The sequence below is a fragment of the Leptinotarsa decemlineata genome, unplaced genomic scaffold (genome assembly GCF_025532065.1).
Source record: "Leptinotarsa decemlineata unplaced genomic scaffold, Ldec_3_MD MMD2_tig00026330_RagTag_RagTag, whole genome shotgun sequence".
NCBI lineage: Eukaryota > Metazoa > Arthropoda > Insecta > Coleoptera > Chrysomelidae > Leptinotarsa > Leptinotarsa decemlineata.
The window spans coordinates 2,648,608-2,667,917 of record NW_027412690.1 but is presented as its reverse complement, the minus strand read 5'-3'; the positions used below and the strand labels follow the sequence as shown (position 1 = coordinate 2,667,917).

Here is a 19,310-nt window from a genome sequence, read left to right as displayed (position 1 = left end):
CCACATCCCCCTCTTAATCATGCTCCGTCTGGCAAACGACATAAATTGCTTGCAAGATATTAATTGGAATAAAATTCTTTGGAAGGAAGTTGTGGCCTTAATCACATGTCATAACAACCACTAAATTTGTCAGAAATTAAAACCATTTCATTATTAAAACATGGCCATTCCAAAAGGATCATGAGATAGTGAGGTTATTGTATTATTCATCATAGAACAAAATCAGGAATTTATAAAATCTTGAAATAATCAATTTCCAAGACATTCTGTTTTCTGCTTTTCCGTTAACCAGCTGTCGTATCCCTACGAACGACAATCCTTAGAAGTCGAAACTTGTGCGAACTAAGGATTAACGAGGTCTTATCTTTTAACGTGTGATTATTAACTAATTGATAATATTCAACCAAAATTAGAGAGAGAAGAACAGTATTTTTGTCTGCTTAAGTTACTACTGCTATCAACTGAATTGGACAAAAGTATGGAAAAACAACCACGATTATTATGTGATATCCTCCATGACCAGAGCATTTTGAAAAATATACGAAATATACACTTGAGTGATTAAGATCAGTTTTTTTGTTTGTGTAATTGATGACTTGTTCATTTTGCGGAAATTCATGATCACTTTTATGAAATGAATGAAAACACTTTTGTCTAATTTCCACTAGTTATTTTTCTGTTCAGACAACCTGAGTATGAAGAGGAACAACCTTTTTGCATCATTGTGTTCTTCAGTTGAGTTTGTAGTATTCTGACTTAATTGATGTTTTTATATGCAAAATATCATATTTATTGTAGTCCTGAAGAAGTCGAAACATTGGCTTTGAAAATTCTGAATATAGAGTAGTGTATTTCTGAGTCCAATTGCTCGTGAAAATGCCACCTGTGAGAGGTAATGTCAATTTAAAAAAGTACGTCAAACTTTTGTTATGAAAAATATTATAAAAATTATCATATATTGAAAAAAATGCGAATTTTTATCAAACAATAACTTAAGTGACTAAGATCAGTCGAAACATGGCTTTGAAACTGACCGCCTTCGGGAGCCTCGTTCATCTTTGATATACGGCGATATAGTTCTCTGTCGATTTCATAGATGGCGTATCGGCGGGCACCAAATAGTTCATAATAATGATTGGGAAACTATGCTTCGAAACAACTTACTCAAATATGTCTTATAATAGAGATGGGTAATGTAGTTCATTCGGTACTGGAAGAAATTAATGAATCACTATGAAGTTTCAGTTGGAAATATAATGCAGAATATAAGAAAAAATGTTTTCTCATGTTTTTGGATGGATTATAAAACTGCCCTGTTAGTAGTTACTCATTTTGAGACAGACTTTTTCATTTTAAATGAAAATAGTTGTAAAGTGTTGGCGTGAAGAGGGCTGTGTTGAAAATTTAAAGTTACCCATAAATATAAATTCACTTGGATTCGTGGATCTGATTGGCAATCCCGATATTTTGAAATACTGTCACTTTTCAAAGATCTCGCCAATAATTTGGATGGTCAAAACTCATTTCTATTTTAATCAAAACTTTCACAGAACATGTTAGGTGAATGAGGATAATAATGTTTCGAATTTCAATCTGAACATTTGTTCACTGATGTTATGCATTTCATTGCTCATTACATTCTTCCAGTCTTTCAATTTGTCTGATTCATCAATTATTACCAGATTCTTGAGTAATCCGTCTGTATATCTGAGAAAAAATAAAGTCATGAACTTACCAAATATTTCCATACTTTTATTCAATCTAATTCGAACTATTGTTCTAATTTATTTTTAATACAAATCATGAAATTAAACATTGATTCCAGTGGTGCATTTGCTTTTTCAGCTGCAGGAAAACCCAGAAAAACCTGCAGCACCATCTGAAGTTCTTGATCTGGCAATGTCCTCTCTTTCATAAAACAAAATGTAGGGTGTCTCCAGAGGCTCCAATGAATTCATGGTGTAGTAACTGATCTAGGAATTGGGCTGATTCAAAAATTACAGCTTGCTACATAAACTCAATTATATTCATTAAATATTTTGGAGCCCGTACATTGGTGTGGAATTACAACTTTATGATTTCTCATCACAAGTTGGAGATCAAAGGATCAAATGGATCTCATATTTTAGAGATAAAAATATAAATCTTCAAAATTCTTTCGAAAATAAAAATCTGATCTTCCAATAACAACGGGTCAAGTGAAACTGTCCAAATTATTATTTTCAGACTGATTTTGATAAATATGTCTTTTTATTTTAATCTATCGTTGTTGATAATTTCAGAGCATAATCATGAATACAAAATACTTACAAGGTGAACAAATGTTCAGATTGAGCTTGGAACACTGTTCCTTCCGAATTAGAAAACTGTACATACCTCAGAACTTTTGATGGTTTAAAAAGCTCAGATCAGACCTCCTTTGGAGTATTGTTATCATGTATGGAGCTCCGCTCCTAAGCATAACCTGAAGCTGTTGGATTTCATCTAAAAAAGAGCAATTCGCCTGATTGGAGACACGAACATCACTTGCAACCTTGACAGTCTGGAACATTGAAGAAAGGTTGAAGATTTGTCTCTTTTCATAGATACTTTCAAGGGAAGGGTTCAAGTGACTTAGCACATTTGGTTCCACCAAGAACGGTATATATCAGAAATATGCGACAGACTGTGGCTGCTCATCGTTTTGAGGTTCAACTCAGTACACCTCAAACTTCACTGTTTAAGAACTCTTTCATTCAGAGGACTAGATTTAATCTCCAGCGATTCAAATCCAATGTGAATCACTACTTTCACACAGGCACCGCTCTGAGAGCGCCTTACGTAGTTTCCTGTAGTGTTTGTGTCTTATCATTATACAAAATCAATAAACTATATAAAAAACACTTCACAATCTTCAGACGTCATAATGGAGTATTGTGACGCCTGAAGATGGTATTATTCAATCAATCAAATCAAATTATTTATTGAAAATAGATCATAAAAGCGATTAAAGAATCGTCAGTTATAAAGTTTTGAAATATACATATATACTATGGAAACAAATACAGTACATATATAATATTGAAATACACAGGTCAATGTTATAGTCAAGGGGGACACTTTCAAGGAATATTTGTACCCCTCGTGGTTCAACCCCCAAGGAGGGGTAGATGTTACCCTTAGAAGCTTAAATGGGAAGTGGCACATCATTTTGGTTGGTGTTCAATTCTGCTTTTAATGATACCCTGACGTTTTAGTTTTTGATGAACAGTTTCCGAAAAATAACGTTCTGAACTTACGGAAAACTTCACTTGGAATTGACTGGCATGCTGTTGTAATTCGTCTTTCAAGTTCTTCAATATCAGAAGGTTGTTTTTTCATTAACAATGAGTTTCAAGGTTCCCCCAAAAAAAGAAATCTATTGGTGTTAAATCCGGTGATCACGGGGGCTATTCAACCGCTCCCTTTCTGCCAATCCATCATTTTAGTCCTAACGTGTATAGGAAGGTCATTGATGGAAAATAAAAAAATCATTGGCGCTGAAATCAAATCTTGCGGAACTCCAAATTCAACATCGTAACCTGGTATCATAGAGATTCACAGATATTTTTCTGAAACTGAGTTAAGACACGTATCGCGGTTTTGTAAATTGTCAAGTGGAAATCTCACATTGAAGTGTTTTTGAAAATGATATAATGGATTTTCATCAAGTATCGATCAGTTCTGTCACATCAATAAACTATTTCTGAGTGGAAAAAAAAACTAAAAATATTCAAGTGACATTAAACAGTTCACAAAACCGCAACAGGTGTTTTGCTACATAATAGCGTTTTTATACTTTCTAAACTCGACTTAATTTGTGCTTTATATAAAACAATTTGAATCACGTGTTATTTCGCCTAGGTGATGACTAAAAATGTATCCTGAGTATAGGTAATTGAAAACTAATTGAAAATTTTAGAAATATCATAAAAGAAAATTTTACAAACTCGTGTAGAGGTTTTGTAAAACTGTCCAGTGAAAATTTCACAATTAATGCTTTTATCATTCTATTATTGCCAACTTGCCAAAACTCTACTGTCTTTACGAGCGCGAGACATCTATACGTAATAGTATGAACCACGTGTAGTGAAAACCGGATTTTCAGAATTACGTATAGACTTCTCACCGAAAGGTGGAGAAATTCTATTCATTCTTTTTTTGAATCGCGACGAAATTCTGTTTTGTTTGGTTTTTCCTTGTTTCGACAATATATCATGTGTTTCAACCTAAGAGTCATTTCGGGAATCTTCAAATATTCGTTGAGCTACATTAAAAAAATATATCTATATAAATTTAAAAATGGTATCCAAATAAGAATATTATTATCATGTCTTCTCTCAGATGCATGTACATTTTACAATTTGTATTCATTGAGAGAGATGTTTTTAGTAGAAAAGTGCAAAAAGCAATAAGACTAACTTGAACGATTATTTTCTTGATGACCTAAAGTGTCTATTATTTGCCTGCAGTGTCCTCCTAATCAAAAAGTACAAAAACACCAACATATCCAGTTTGCTACAATCAGCAAGTTCATGAGTTGACTTCAAAATCGATAAAGAGCTCATACACATATTTTTGATACCCAGTTTTAGCACAAATTAAAATTTTAATCTGTGATTTTAGTAAATATTTTTATTTCTGTGGGTTATTAGCTTCTAGCGTCATCATCTACTAAATTTGTCTACTAGAAAATTACCATTCAGACGTTTTCTATAGCTTTCACTACTCGCCGTTAGATGGCAGCAACAAAAATATATGTAGTTTATTTAACGATCTTTTGCCATCGATCTTTTGCATCGAACATTTTTAAAATATCGGTAGCTAAAATGCGAGAAACAAAATATACGTGTTACATATTAGTATTTCTACAACGGAATCCCAATACTTATATGATTGTTAGGCAGGTCGTATTTTTAAAATAGAAGAAATATATCTTTTTGATGATAATTGTATCGGAAATAAGAGGCAGATGAAATATTATGTAGAAACCCCAGCTCATTCACACAAAGTAATTTCATAATTAGAAACATCACATGCTAATGTGAATCGCTAGATTCACATTAGCCTGGAATGTTTCCTTTTAATGTTTTTTCCATTTAAATGGAAATGAAAAGGAAAAAATGAGATATTTTTTAAATGTTTCTGCAGAAACCAATGATTTCAGATATGTTTTTTTTTTCATGATGTGATTCGCCATTTGGAAATTTTATTTTTTTAGTATTGCTCTAAACTGATTTTGTTCGATTTCATATACAGGGCGTTCCAACGAAAACTTGAACCCCCCTGTAAGTCAGAAACGGACGTGTTATCGAAAATTTCAAAGAACACGTCAATTTTTATTTCTCGGAAGACTAATTTTGATATGAAAATCATACTCGAAACTTCAACCCCCTGCGGTCAGCACCTACCCCCCTATTTTTTTTCAATGGCATAGGGGGTCGAGTGATACATTATTTGAAAGATATTTTGTCCCTCTATTACTTCTGTGATTTTTTTCGAAATGGAGTCATTCGTTATTGAGAAATAAAATGTTGAACGTTTTATTTAACAAAAAACAGAATATTCGCTATCACTCATTTTATTGAGGAAATCAACAAAAGTTATATCAATGGCAACACAATCAGCTGATGAAGTGTTCAAAATGACATGCATCTAGTTCCATACAATAATACAGTCTACTTTCGAAAGCGTTCCTTACATTATTGAAGATGTCCGCAGTCAGAAACCGGCCTTCCCGAACAATTCTCTCTCGCAGGTCTTCTAGATTTGTAAAATTCATTTATTTATTCAATTAATTAGTAGTAAACGTTTTGAAATGGACGACACTGTTAGTTTTTTATGCACTGGTAGTTCTTGTTGAATCTAGTTGTCACAGAACACTGTTGTTGGCCAATGTCACTTCTTCGCGAATTATTATTTAGTCATCCATGTTCACTGTGTTCCAACATGGTTTATTCTACTGAAGAAAGAGTAGAAATTGTTGCAATCTATTATGAAAATAATGAATGTGCTAAAGCTGCTGCAACAATTTATATTACGAATAATCCAGACCACAACGTGAGCCATCAATACGTTGAACAGTTAAAGTTTCGAACTTCACGTTCTGTTCACAACAGAAAACATGAAGTATCCCGTTCCTGTTAGAAATGACGGAGTTGAAGTTGGGTCATGTACAAATGGATAATCGACAATCTATCAGACAAGTAGTTAGAGCGTCTGCTGTATCAGCTACTAGTGTTTTTCGGATTTTGAAAGCCTACAAATTCCATCCTTTCAAAATGAGGCTAGTTCAGGAATTAAACGAAGATGATCCTGATCGTCGACTTCAGTTTTGTGAGGAGTTCAGCGAGAAATTGGCCAATAACCCAAATCTATTATACAATACATGTTTTTCAGACAAAAGTTTTTTCATGTCGAGTAGTGAAGTGAGTAAACACAATTGTCGTTACTGGAGCGATGGGAATCCTCATTTGGTGATGAAAACACATTCACAAACTCCACAAAAATTGAATGTCTGGGCCAGCATTCTTGGTAATCATATTGTTGGACCGTTCTTCATTGAAGGTAATTTCAATGAAGACACATATTCAAATATATTACAAGACTGTGTAGATCCTATGATTACACAAATTTTAAAAAATGATGACAATTCAGTAGAAAATGAAATAAAATTCCAGAAGGATGGTGCACCCCCACATTTTGATGTTTTTGGACAATGCGTTGGATCGGTAGAAGGAGTCCAGTGGAGTGGTCAGTTAGATCACCTGATCTCACACCGAGGGACTTCTTTCTGTAGGGACACCTGAAGTCGAAAGTTACTCTACTAAGCCTACAAATCTAGAAGACCTGCGACAGATAATTTTTCGGAAATGCCGAGTGCTGACTCCGGACATCTTGAATAATGTACGGAACGTTTTCAAGAGTAGACTGTATTATTGTATGGAACTAGGTGGCGGTCACTTTGAACAATTTATCCGTTGATTTTGTTTGCACTGATATTATATGTTGTTGATTTCCTCATTAAAATGAAAGACAGTGAATTTTCTGTTTTTTTGTTAAATAAAACGTTAAACATTCAATTTCTCAATAACGAATGAATCAATTTCGAAAAAAAATCAGAAGTAATAGAGGGACAGAAGACGTTTCGAATGGTGTATCACTCGACCACCCATGCCATTGAAGAAAATAAGGGGTGGTAGTTGCTGACCGCAGGGGGGTGTAGTTTCGGGTATGATTTCCATATCAGAATTAGTCCACCTAGAAATAAAAATTGACGTGTTCTTTGAAATTTTCGATTACACATCCGTTTCTGACTTACAGGGGGGAGGGGGGAAACGCCCTGTATGTCATTTAGCAAATATTTCTCATTTGAATGCGATCGAGAAACCTTCTATTGCAATTTTTCCACGTTGAACGAGTATTTTCGTTAATTTGTTCGGACTACAAGTAGTCGTCGACAGGGAAGACACTAGTCAACCCGTCAAAGGAAACAATGCCGTCGATGTTCTGTGACCTGACATCAAATAGGCTGACAGACTTCAATACGTAACATGAACGTATGGTGATATCTTTGAGGAAATCCCTTTCTTGCACACACAATATTACGTGTCATGTCGTAACGCATATATCAATTCACCTGGTCGGCACTGCCTAATTAGGTATGTTGAAAGCGCCCGTTGTTTCAGGCACTCAACAATATAATTCCATGTAATTGGTCAAGGTACGTTGTTCTTTTGGAACTGTTGTTATTTTTAATTATCCGCTGAGTTGTTATATTTATACCAGGGTCAGAGAGAAGAATGAATACTATAATGCTCGGGGCCGTAATATTTGATAAAAAATAGTAGTTCGTACTCCGACTCCAGTAAAAAAATAAAAATGAAATGAACTTTTTCTCTTACAAAAAAATTAACAGAATGAACACGTGATAGAAATTTATAAAAACACCAGCAATTACGAAACATCAAAATAATCGCAAATGATTAATGCCAAACCTACCAAATTCCAAAAAATACAGTTTTCTACTATTTTCACTTTTTTGTACTTTCAATGTAGTGAAGTCTGCGATAACTTTGTCAGTATTCTGAAACATAAAACGGGTTATTGTTGTTTTCTAAAAACGTAAAATGCTGAAATTTTGTCAAATAAACTCAGTGCCTTTAAATTTTCACATTTGATTATTTTTTCTTGGAACTGTCAGACCAAACAGAGAAAAAAAATGAGAATGTGCTCTTTCAAAATTGTAAATATATCAGAAACTGATATGAATAATATTATTGTTGAAGTTTATTTTGAAAACATTTTTGGGATTTGAAATTGGTTTATCTAAAGCTAACGCTTCGCAATTACCTATTTTCACTTTTTTCTGAGCAAAATATTCTTCAGCATCCGGTAACTTCTACATAAATTCTTTGTCCTTTCAAATATGACGAATTCCAATATCATTTCATTGAGATTTTTTTCACGCAACAATTCACAAAACATGTTTCTAGAAATTCTTCAAGCAGGTTCAAAATTAAGTGATAATTTCTACATCCACGCTTCTATGTAATACAGTGATATTAATTTTGATTACTATTTATCACCTCTTAAATTTCTACTAATGAATGTAATACGTAATACATTATTACCATTCCAGGAACAAACTCACGGGACATATAATGAATATGAAACTACGGGGACCTCATATTGCCTCAGTAAAGATCTATCCCCATTACCACTTCCATTACTACCAAAGAGAAAACTACCTCATGTTCTTTCATTCGTCTGGGAACATTTCTCCAAGTTTGCCCAATATATAATTTAGGATAAACGTATATAATCCAGATCTATTCAACACTGAAATTTTGTCTTCACTGAATTCGATAAAGTTGGTGAAATTATTTGTTCTATAGGATACATCCAAATATTTGTTTTTTAATAAAACCACCCATCCATTATAGGGTTCACCAAAGTGTTATTGGAATAAGTTATAACGGATTTTCATCAAGTAGCGACCAGTTCCATGACACTTATTCAAAATATATTCACAGAATCTACAGCTGTTTTGAAAAACTTTACTTTATATTTCATGCAGAATAATACTGAAATTATAAATTGAAATATTTGATTTTTTTGTAGTTCCACCTATTCTAGTGCTTGCTATCACGCCTAAAATCTGAATAGGATTCAGATAGATTATATTATGTTGTAAGTTATTCAATATGTTTGCAATGATACAAGTTCACTTTGATTTGATTCTTTAAGCAAATTTATAGATTAAAAATCCTGTTGATGATCTCAATCGGTTTTGAAACAAACAAAAACACGTTCTCACACCATATTATTTTCCCAATAAATGTTCTAATGTGAAAAATATATTCTATATATGGAAATCTGCATTTCTCGTTTTGAAACTTTCACAGGAAATTTTTGATTTGTCGATGGTTTTGTAGAGATGTATATTATGGTAGATGTGAATTTTACATTTGGTTAAAAAAACAATGCAATTGAACAGAAAACAGGTCCTATAGTTGTTCAAAATGGCATTATTGGTGTTTTTCCATGTAATAAAATTCACCTATTAGAATCCACATAGCAGTTTTCATTACTGAATGAAATACAACATTGAATTTTCTATAGTTCATTTTGAACACTCTGAAATTCCATTCGTTTAGATTTTTTATTTTACTTCATCTTGTTTTTCCAATCAACTATAGTTTAAGCAACACTCCAAATCAGTTAATTCATATCTTATTTTTTGCTTTTCAAATTTTTCAAGATTTTTACTTCTTTACACATCTGGCAGCATAATCCATTTCCTCTGCATTCAATTTGGATTCGTTGTGGTTGAAATAATATCACAATGTTTATAAAAAATATAACAGAATTTATTGAGAGAGGTAACAGAAAAATATAAATAGTTTACAAGAGAAATCCAAAGAGACACACACAGTGTGAATCATCATGTCTCCGCCTATTTATGGCCATAACTTTCATATCCTCCGTCGTGTCCTCCACTGCTGCTTGAATAACTACCACCGTATCCACCACCGTATCCACCGTCGTATCCACCATCATACCCACCATCATATCCTCCGTGGGAGTGTACTGGTACTGCTACTGGTACTTTAACTGGGTACGGAACTGGTTTTGCTACTGGATAAGGCACTGGTTTGGCTACTGGTACTGGTACAGGCCTGTCAATGGCGATTTTCACTGGGTAAGGTACTGGTCTCTCCACGGGGTATGGTACTGGTTTCTCAACAGGGTAAGGCGCTGGTACTGGTACTTTAACAGCTACTGGGTATGGTTTTTCCACTGGGTATGGCACGGGCCTGTCTACTGCCACTTTGACTGGGTATGGTACTGGTTTCTCTACTGGTACTGGTACTTTTTTGATGATATGTACGGGGTAAGGTTGTGGTACGTGAACGGGGTATGGCCTGTCAACTGGAACCTTGACGGGATATGGAACTTGCTTGTATACTGGGTAGGGTTGGGGAACGTGCACAGGTACTTTGACAGGTACTGGAACTTGTTTCTCAACGGGATAAGGTTGTGGGACATGTACTTTCACTGGGTAAGGGATGTGCTTTTCAACTGGGTAGGGTTGAGGCACCAAAACTTTCACGGGGTAGGGTCTGTCAACATGTACTTTGACGGGAACGTGAACGATTTTTTCAACGGGGTAGGGTTGTGGGACAGGGACACCTACTTTCACTGGGACTTTCACGGGGTAAGCTACGGGTTTTTCTACTGGATAGGGTTGTGGTACTAGAACTTTTACGGGGTAGGGGACATTCCTAGTTACTGGGTATGGGATGTGCCTTTCAACGGGATAAGGTAGTGGTACTCCTTTGAAAAGGGTGATGGTTTTTTCTACAGAAGTTGAGTGGCCAAGATCGATGGATCCATGGCCAACTGGGTATCCTCCTTCCAGGCCGAGACCTCCTTGACCGACATGATAGCCATTGTCAAAATCTCCTCCGTATCCGTAACCTAAACTGAGTAGGCCGCGTTTGGTTTGTTTTTTGTCGCTTGGTTCTGCTTCCTTCTTCTCCTTGGCCTCAGCGTTTACCGCCACTGCCACAAGGACTAAGATTGACAAAGTTATCTGAAAGTGGTAGATAAAAGTGTCAGTGTCAAGAATAATTTTGGGCAAAGGGCAGTTAAGAAGAAGCAGACGGATTGGAATTAGCATTTATTTTTTGAATATTTGATCAGTTCTTCCTTGATGTATTTGATAACCAAAATATCATTATTGATCAAATTGAGTAGTTAAATTGGCAAGAATAGCTTTTTATATCTGAATATCAACATTCTACAATTGCATTCTATTCTTGTTATTCTATTCAGTGAAAAATTTTGATTTTATATCAAGGTTCTATTCTAAACGGATGAATTCAACTAGTTAAAGCTATACAAAAATGTCTAAATCCAGAATGAACAGAAAAAAATCAACTTTTATGAATTAAATCTATCATGTTTCTATATAAAAACTAAAAATTTTCATTTCGTAATTATTACTGTTGTAATAATATTCAATGAAACTACTCATTTTATTGCAAAACAACAATCAGTTATGAATTATTTTTATAGCAAGCGTGATTCATGTCATGGATCTAGTTTAATATTATGTGTAATAATAATTGCAATTAATTATCAAATAATTAGTAAACTTGTTACATGAAAATAACCCTAGATAATTTATGTAGTTTAGTCCAAATGAAAAGCTTATAAATGAATTTAATTATATTAACAAGTGGTGATGAGATTTGGGTAAAATTTCTCACATTGTTTGACGAGCTAGGACTTTCTTTTCGAAACAAATAAAAAATCATATCAGCAACTGCTGAGTGGTTTGAAACTTATTTTAAGCAAACAACTATAAGCATCAATGAAAATTGAATTCTTAGCAATGCTGCTTAATGTTTGAACAACTCAAATTTAGATTATTCCTTATTAGTTATCAATCAAAGTGTAGTGCATTGTTCTGAAGGATTTTCAATGTAGTGAAATTTTCTGAAGTTGATAATGATAGTGATTGTTGATATTCAATATTGTGAATTATATTTTTTCTAAAATTGAAATTTATTTTCCCCAGAAATTGAACTTCATAATTATTGAAGTGATAAATGTAATTATAATAAAATTTTTGGTAATTTTGCTATGTGAGTAATCAACTCATCAATTCAAATCAAGTTTTTTGATTGTGTACCCTCTTGTTAAATTTCACGATGAAACCTAATGAAACTCTTTCATTTCTTTTTTTTTGAAAATCCTTCGACAACCGTGGCACTACATTATTCATTGCACTGTGGTAATCCTTAATCACTGATTTTTCTCACAAATCACAATCACAAAACTCACCAAAGCCTTCATTTCAACTCTCATGTATTGCAGTAGTTCAACAAATGAACTGAATACCTTTTGGAGTTCTTCAATGACTTTTATACTCAATGCATACTTTCATCGAGCAGGCCACTACTTCTTGGGTTCTTGTGCAAAAGCTTGCCCCCCTCGCAAAAAATAAGTTCCCGCGACCGTTTCGAGAAAGTTATTTTTCAGAAGGTGATCTAGCGGGGTGGATACAGGGACGGAGCAGCGGATTCGAATGGGTTTCGTTCTGTGCCGAATACTCTTTGCGATGGTCATAGACGGTTGGTTTTTGTGTGGACTTTGAAGCTGATGTGATTAATCGAGTTTTTGCATGCTGACTGTGAGATAATATTGTAGTTATAGGAAGTAATATTCAGATTTCCATCAAAATATTTACAAACACAAAACAAGATAGACTATATGAAATATGTCAATGAAAATATTTCTCAAAATTCGTTATATCGCTGAAATTTTATAACAAATTCCATAGTGCTGGTTGACGGAAAACATTTTAACAGTTTTTCAACAGATTATGCATCGGAAATATCCAAACTTCCTTTTGACTGAATTTATATCTTCATTCTACAATTATTCAAACTATAAATTGAAGTTTTATTTTATTTTATTTATATGTAATCTACAGAAAATACATTCCATTAATTGATTACAATTTTAACTGTTATTATTTTAGTGAGCTACAAAACTAATTATTATAATTAATATAGACAATAATATTAAAAAATTACTCCATTAGTATAAGTTCTTTGTTTCCACACTGATGAACAAAGAAGGTTATGAGAAACTGCGTTAATATTTTAAGAAAAACCCTTCAATATTTGTTTGAAGTGAAATTTTCTTCTCTGATATTAACTCACAAATAAGGCTTACAATTACCCGAAATTTTTTTAACAGAATGTTGTTTTCATGTTCTTCATATTCATTTTATAGCAGTCTTTGAATTTTGAAATTTCTTTTGAATTTGTCCACGTGCATATTTTCAATTTCAAAAACTGAATTTTCGAACTACTTATCATCTGCGCTCATACAATAATAAGTATTCTGATTTTTCAATGTTATGAAAATGCGGTTTTTTCTATTGGTTGGAAAAGGGATCAAAAATGTTCGTAGATATACAATTTAGTTTTATGCCAACGTTTCGGACTTAAATCCATCATCAGGGCTCTATAATCAAATAATTTAATAAGTGAACAGTATATGCCAGTACATATTGCAAAATTTATAAAGTTTATACAATCTCATATTATGTAAAAGAGAAACAAACAGGTGCACTTACCAAACATTAGTTATCCACGTCAAAAAACGTTTAAAATATATGTGTCAGACAACATAGGTACAAACGAAAATGAGGACTAAACAAATGAAAACACATACACCACAGACACATTAAAAATGAAAAAGATATCAAGGGAGACAAACTGATTAGAAATGGACGTTTTTGTTTGCCTTTTTAAAAAAAAATATGAACAATAGAAGGATATCTGTTTACAAAGGATGGTGGAAACTTATGTGTAATAAAATATTAATATTTAGTCCTTCTATGTCCCTTCTAGTGTTAACACTTTTTTGTTTGAAAATGTGGATCATCTCACTAAACAGTCGTTTACCTAATAAAGGTTGAATATCTAAAATCTTGGGGTTTGCAAAGTCAAAACTGTGGTTGTTTTCTCTTGTGTACTCAACGAGGGCTGTTGGATTGGCAACATTCAACTTCCTTGTATCTTTTTCATGTTCAGACAACCTGTTTTTTAAGTAACGTCCCGTTTGCCCTACATAACATTCTGGACAATCATTGCAGTTAATTTTATAAACAATGTTTGATTGCATATTCATCGTTTATAAAATTAACTTTGTACTGTCTTCTAAAAACTGACTTCATGTGAAATTGTAATTAGCAAAAAGGGTGGTGTTTTGTTGTGCTATAAAAAATGCGAGTTCTTTACGCTTTGGTTGAGAATACTCAGATAAATTAATTTGGATAGACTGATAAACCGAACCCAACCCAACTTTCGAATTAATTTATAAACGTTTGGAACATGTGGAGTGATTACCTGCATTTTTGTTTCCTAGATGACCCCATGAGAAAAAATCTAATACGGCGAGGTCAGGTGGAGTCACGAACCTCTTTAATCTAGCTATCTATTCGAAAATAATGTATTCAAATTCTGGCTAGATGAAACCTCAAAGAGAAATGTAGTAGCTATCAATGAACTCGATTAGGAATAAAGCCTGTTGGTATAGGAATGATCTCTGCCTGTAAAAATTTCAAATATTTCAAATAGATATCTGTAGTTATTTTTGAAAAATGGTAATAAGTTCATCAACTATCATAAGGACCTCACAAGAATAAGACTCTTCTTGCAATTATTTACCAATACACAATTTCTCACTTTTTCATCATAATGGATGAAACTAAAGCTTAATCAACAAAGCATTTATCACCCAACACCAAACAGCGCTGTGTAAACCCAGAATTGGTCTCATCAGTGGTGCTCGGCTGAATCATAAGTGCATTGCTGGATCCAACTGTCCTTAAAGTACAAGCCTGAATATAAATGAGAAGCGCTGACATTTTCCCTTACGAAAACGCTTCCCAAATGATTGACAGAAGACTCAGTCCGCACAACGAGTTTCAATTTGTCATTGATGGTCGCGGATTGAGTTTTCTGTCAATCCGATAGATGGCGTTTTTGTAAGGTGATACGTCATTGCCAATATTATCATAATAACAATTATAAATGATTGGAAAGCAGTAAGATTAAACAATGTCATTTTTTTCGTGATGTTGAAAAAGCCTCTCTGAAATGATAAATTATGCTGTATAGAAGCTCTCCAACTCACTTTTATCTGATGTTCAATATAGACAAATTATAATAAATGCGAACATTTCGTATATTCAAAGCAGCATTAGGCTTCTTACTGAACCCTGCGCCACATCACGAAGTACTTTTATTATGCTGAATATTTTTTTGTCTGCTTCGCCTTCAGTTTTGTGTGTTTTGAGTCAAAGAATAAACGCCAGTTTTATTTTACAAATACGAATCAGATGTTACTTCTTGGTATATTCTCACGCAATTTTTCTGCTGTGGAAAGATGTATTATTGGGGACGATAACATACAATCATCTCAGTTCCAAACTCACACGACAACAATCTTCCATTACCCAAGCCGATATTTCTGCTAAACACAACAATACTGAAAAATTCCCAACAATAGAAAAAAATTGAACGCACCGTTTCACAAGAAATGCATACGCAATGCAAAATTCCGTGTTGAAATAATGGGAACAAACAAGTTTAAGGCCGGAACACTTTCTTTGCGAGAATTTTGTTGGTTTGTAAAGTGTTCTTATCAAATATATTACGAGGTAATCTAACAAGCGTTCGAATGCCATCTGGCACGATACGAGCAGAATACTTGATTGTTATGTAAAGGATCTAGCAGGAGCTCTTTGAATAGAATATAACAATGGTATGAAAGTTTCCATATATTGACTAGCTAATGAAAATGAATAATTTCACCTTCATCAGACAAATATATATATATATATATATATATATATATATATATATATATATATATATATATATATATATAAGAGGAAGGGTAGTCGTTGCTGACTAGTTAAGAATAAAAACTATTGGATAGTGGGGTATTGCAGCAAGTAAATGAGTACTCTTTTAAGTTTGTCCAAGCTTTCGGAAAATTTTATTTCCATCATCAGGGAAAATCTTATGTGAGGATTGTTACATTGATGTTGAAGAAAAACTGTTGATACATTGGAGAAGATGAAACTTGATATACAATTCTAAATGCTTGAGATTATTTTTTATAAAATATTGTTATTCGTCAGACCCTTATTCACATCATGCGTGCAGGATATATATATATATATATATATATATATATATATATATATATATATATATATATATATATATATATATAACAAAACTTGAAAAATACCTTTGGGTGATCAGCAGAACGGAAGTGTACTCTTATAACAAGTTATTCCAATATTTCGATAAAATTTATTATCATCTTCAAGGAAAAGCTATAAAATTTGTATAATACAAAACTTACATACATGATACAAGATAAAAATTATTATGAAAGGTCTCAAACTTACTGTTAGTGAGGTTGGCCGTGTCGAAAAAAATGTTACATTTAAACAATTGAAACATGTTAATACAGTAAACAAGTCACTGCATTAAAAGAGGTTGACTCCTCACTGGATACAAAGGAGAATATTGAAATTAAAATGTACTAAAAATTGTTATTTGTTTTGAAATTATGGATTACCGGTAAAAGCCATGTGGTTGAAGAACAAAGAGAGAGACAAAAAACAATTGATAATGACAGCTGTCATGTAGTTCAGTTTGAAAAAGTGTATTTGCTTATAGATGATAAAACTATGGAACAAAAGAGAACTATTATGGACCAAGTGTGATCAGATACATCTGCTGTTCTGTAAGTAACTCAATGAGAAAACCCAAAAATGTTAATTAATTGACAACACCCTCATTAGTCTTGAGAAAAACAATTGAAGGTTGCCATAGGGAGGTTGGAAGTTTGTTAAAAAATAAAATAATTAAAATGTTATGAAATTATAATAATGAAAAACCAGAATTATTATTGGTTTGGAAATCATATGTAGATTTTTGTCAATATCTAATAAAAAGGCATAGATTTCACTGAGGTGATCATGGTCTGATCTTTTATTAAGGCAATTATTGGATTGTAATATAAATGACATTTCCAAAAACAATCTCTTAGATGTATTTCTTTCCGTTGTTGAAATTTTTGTTGAATTGTAGTCCATTTTATGACCTTCTTTGGAAACATGATTACTGAGAGCGCATCTCTCAGGATGTAATCTACTATCACTTTTATGTGAGCTGATTCTGTTTCTGAGTAATCTTGACGTTTGACCAATATATCCCCTACCACGTCTACAAATTATCTACAAATATTTAAATTTATCATGGGTTTGAATTATTTTTGAGTTTTTATTTTTTATTTTCATTATCTGATATATCACTACTTACTCTGGTTGATTGTGATACCGAGACAATAGGCTTATGGTATAAAAAATAAGATACATATGTTTTCGAATGAAAATCAGAAAGATATCTAGAGAAAACAGCATCGATTTCTGTTCCATGTTTCATGGTAGGCTCATTTCGGTTACTATTCATTTGTAGTTCAAATGTATCTTGTAGAAAGTTTACCAAGAGTTGTACATCTTCGGACTTGAAATTAAAATTGAAATCTTCTTGCTAAAATTAGTGGCAACGTATGATAGTTTCCTCCTAATTATTCAAAGCCTACTCGATCGTAAATTTGTGCTCGTACCTCTCTCTTTGGCTGCTACAGTAATATACGAAACTTAACTCTCCCTTTCAAGTCTCGTTCTCCTCGCCAGATCACACTTTTCGTAACGGTCTTGTCATGCATTCACTAGTTTACTCCCTAAGTCAAGCGCACGTAAAGAAATTTCACTTCAAAAATTTATTGAAAATGTCCATCTTGAATGAACATTTCTTCAATATAATTTTGTCCATTAAGCAATATTGGCTCCAGAAATAATCATATTTACGTTCCGGTAATTCTGGGAAAGCATTCCCTTTATTTTTTATCTTGAGATTTTTTTCAAACTGGTTCTATGTATTATTATGTATTCTATGATATAAGAGAGTAGTAAAAAGAAGAGTAACCTAACCCAGAGCAACGAAGAGTTACGTGCTCGTTGTAATTTTTTATGGTAGTCAAGTCACCAAGACTTTTATGAAAATTGTAGTAGTAGTAGTCCTAGTAGTAGTAGTAGTGGCAGGAGTAGTAGTAGTATCATTCATTCTCTTCATCGATAAATTAAAATTTGTATGAGAATATATAGTTATCAAACCTAATCCCTAGTAACTCAGTTTTTAAAAAAATCTGTTTTGAAATCTGTTTTTCCGTTAATCAGTTGTCGCCCCTATGCAAACGACAACTCTCAGAAGTTGAGAAACTTGTGCGAGCTAAGGACTAACGACGTCTTACCTTTTAACGTGTGATTCCTAACACGGTTAGTAACACAGTTACAGAAATGATTCTAACATTTATCATAAAACTCGGATATATTGTAAATACTATTCTCTTAAGAGAAACTCTGGTAGGTTTTTCTGAATTCACTTACGATTTTTGGCTGTTACATATAATATGGTAATTTATTGAATATTTCCATGACTAAGCTATGATATAGTAAGAGCAACTAATTTTTCTGTAAAATAGCATTGTAGTCCTAAATATGTTTCAAGAGAGTTCAATTTATTAATCACTGTTTGACGATAAATCCCCCATTAGTTTTTATCAGGATTGAAGAATAAATCATTAAATTCACACCAGCTGAATAAATTCCTAAAAACAATATCATACTTTGATTTCAGGATGTCATCATTTTTTCTGATATTAATAAAGATGTATCATCATGCTTCATAGGTCTGTTTGTCGATTCCATTCAGATATATTAAAAAAAATAGAATAGTAGCGAGTACTGATTTTGCATCACAGTTACTAGAAGAGTAACAGTAACAATTTTTTTGTTACCCTACTATCTATAGAGTGTCACTTGATGGTTTCCTGATTTGCGGGATATAAAAAATACTTTTAACTTCTCAATGTCTCCGTCGTTGATCTTTGGAAAGTGTTTTCACAAAATTTTGTTTTTGCCTTCCTGAAATGAGTTTGCCTAAAAGACCACTTTTTTATCACAGTATTCAACAATTCGGGTACTAATCATATGAAGCAGGGATCTTTGTGTAAAATATAGACTCAAAATTAAAATATTCGTTTTTAAATCAATACATAATACCAATTTATGTTTTAACCACTTGATTTTGTTCGGAATTCACTATAATGTAGGCTATTCA

At 33.0% G+C, this 19,310-nt stretch overlaps 2 protein-coding genes across 2 annotated transcripts in view; one reads left to right on the top strand and one right to left on the bottom strand.

Annotated features, from left to right (window-relative positions):
- The window catches only part of Ance-3 (angiotensin-converting enzyme Ance-3), a 162,866-nt gene that overhangs the window by 102,351 nt on the left and 41,205 nt on the right, over nt 1-19,310 (top strand). The window lies entirely within an intron of this gene.
- LOC111505225 (uncharacterized) lies at nt 9,869-12,531 on the bottom strand. Its single transcript, XM_023160002.2, has 2 exons — nt 12,373-12,531; nt 9,869-11,116 (listed from the first exon to the last, which is right to left on the bottom strand). Exons 1-2 carry the CDS (start codon nt 12,394-12,396, stop codon nt 9,977-9,979), a joined length of 1,164 nt encoding a protein of 387 aa, XP_023015770.1. The 5' UTR covers nt 12,397-12,531; the 3' UTR covers nt 9,869-9,976.

Excerpts from the sequence above, each read along its gene's own strand:
- LOC111505225 (XM_023160002.2), bottom strand. The coding sequence starts at position 12,396 with ATGAGAGTTGAAATGAAGGCTTTG. Across the intron at positions 11,117-12,372 it reads GAGTTGAAATGAAGGCTTTG|ATAACTTTGTCAATCTTAGT; the intron begins GTGAGTTTTGTG and ends TACCACTTTCAG.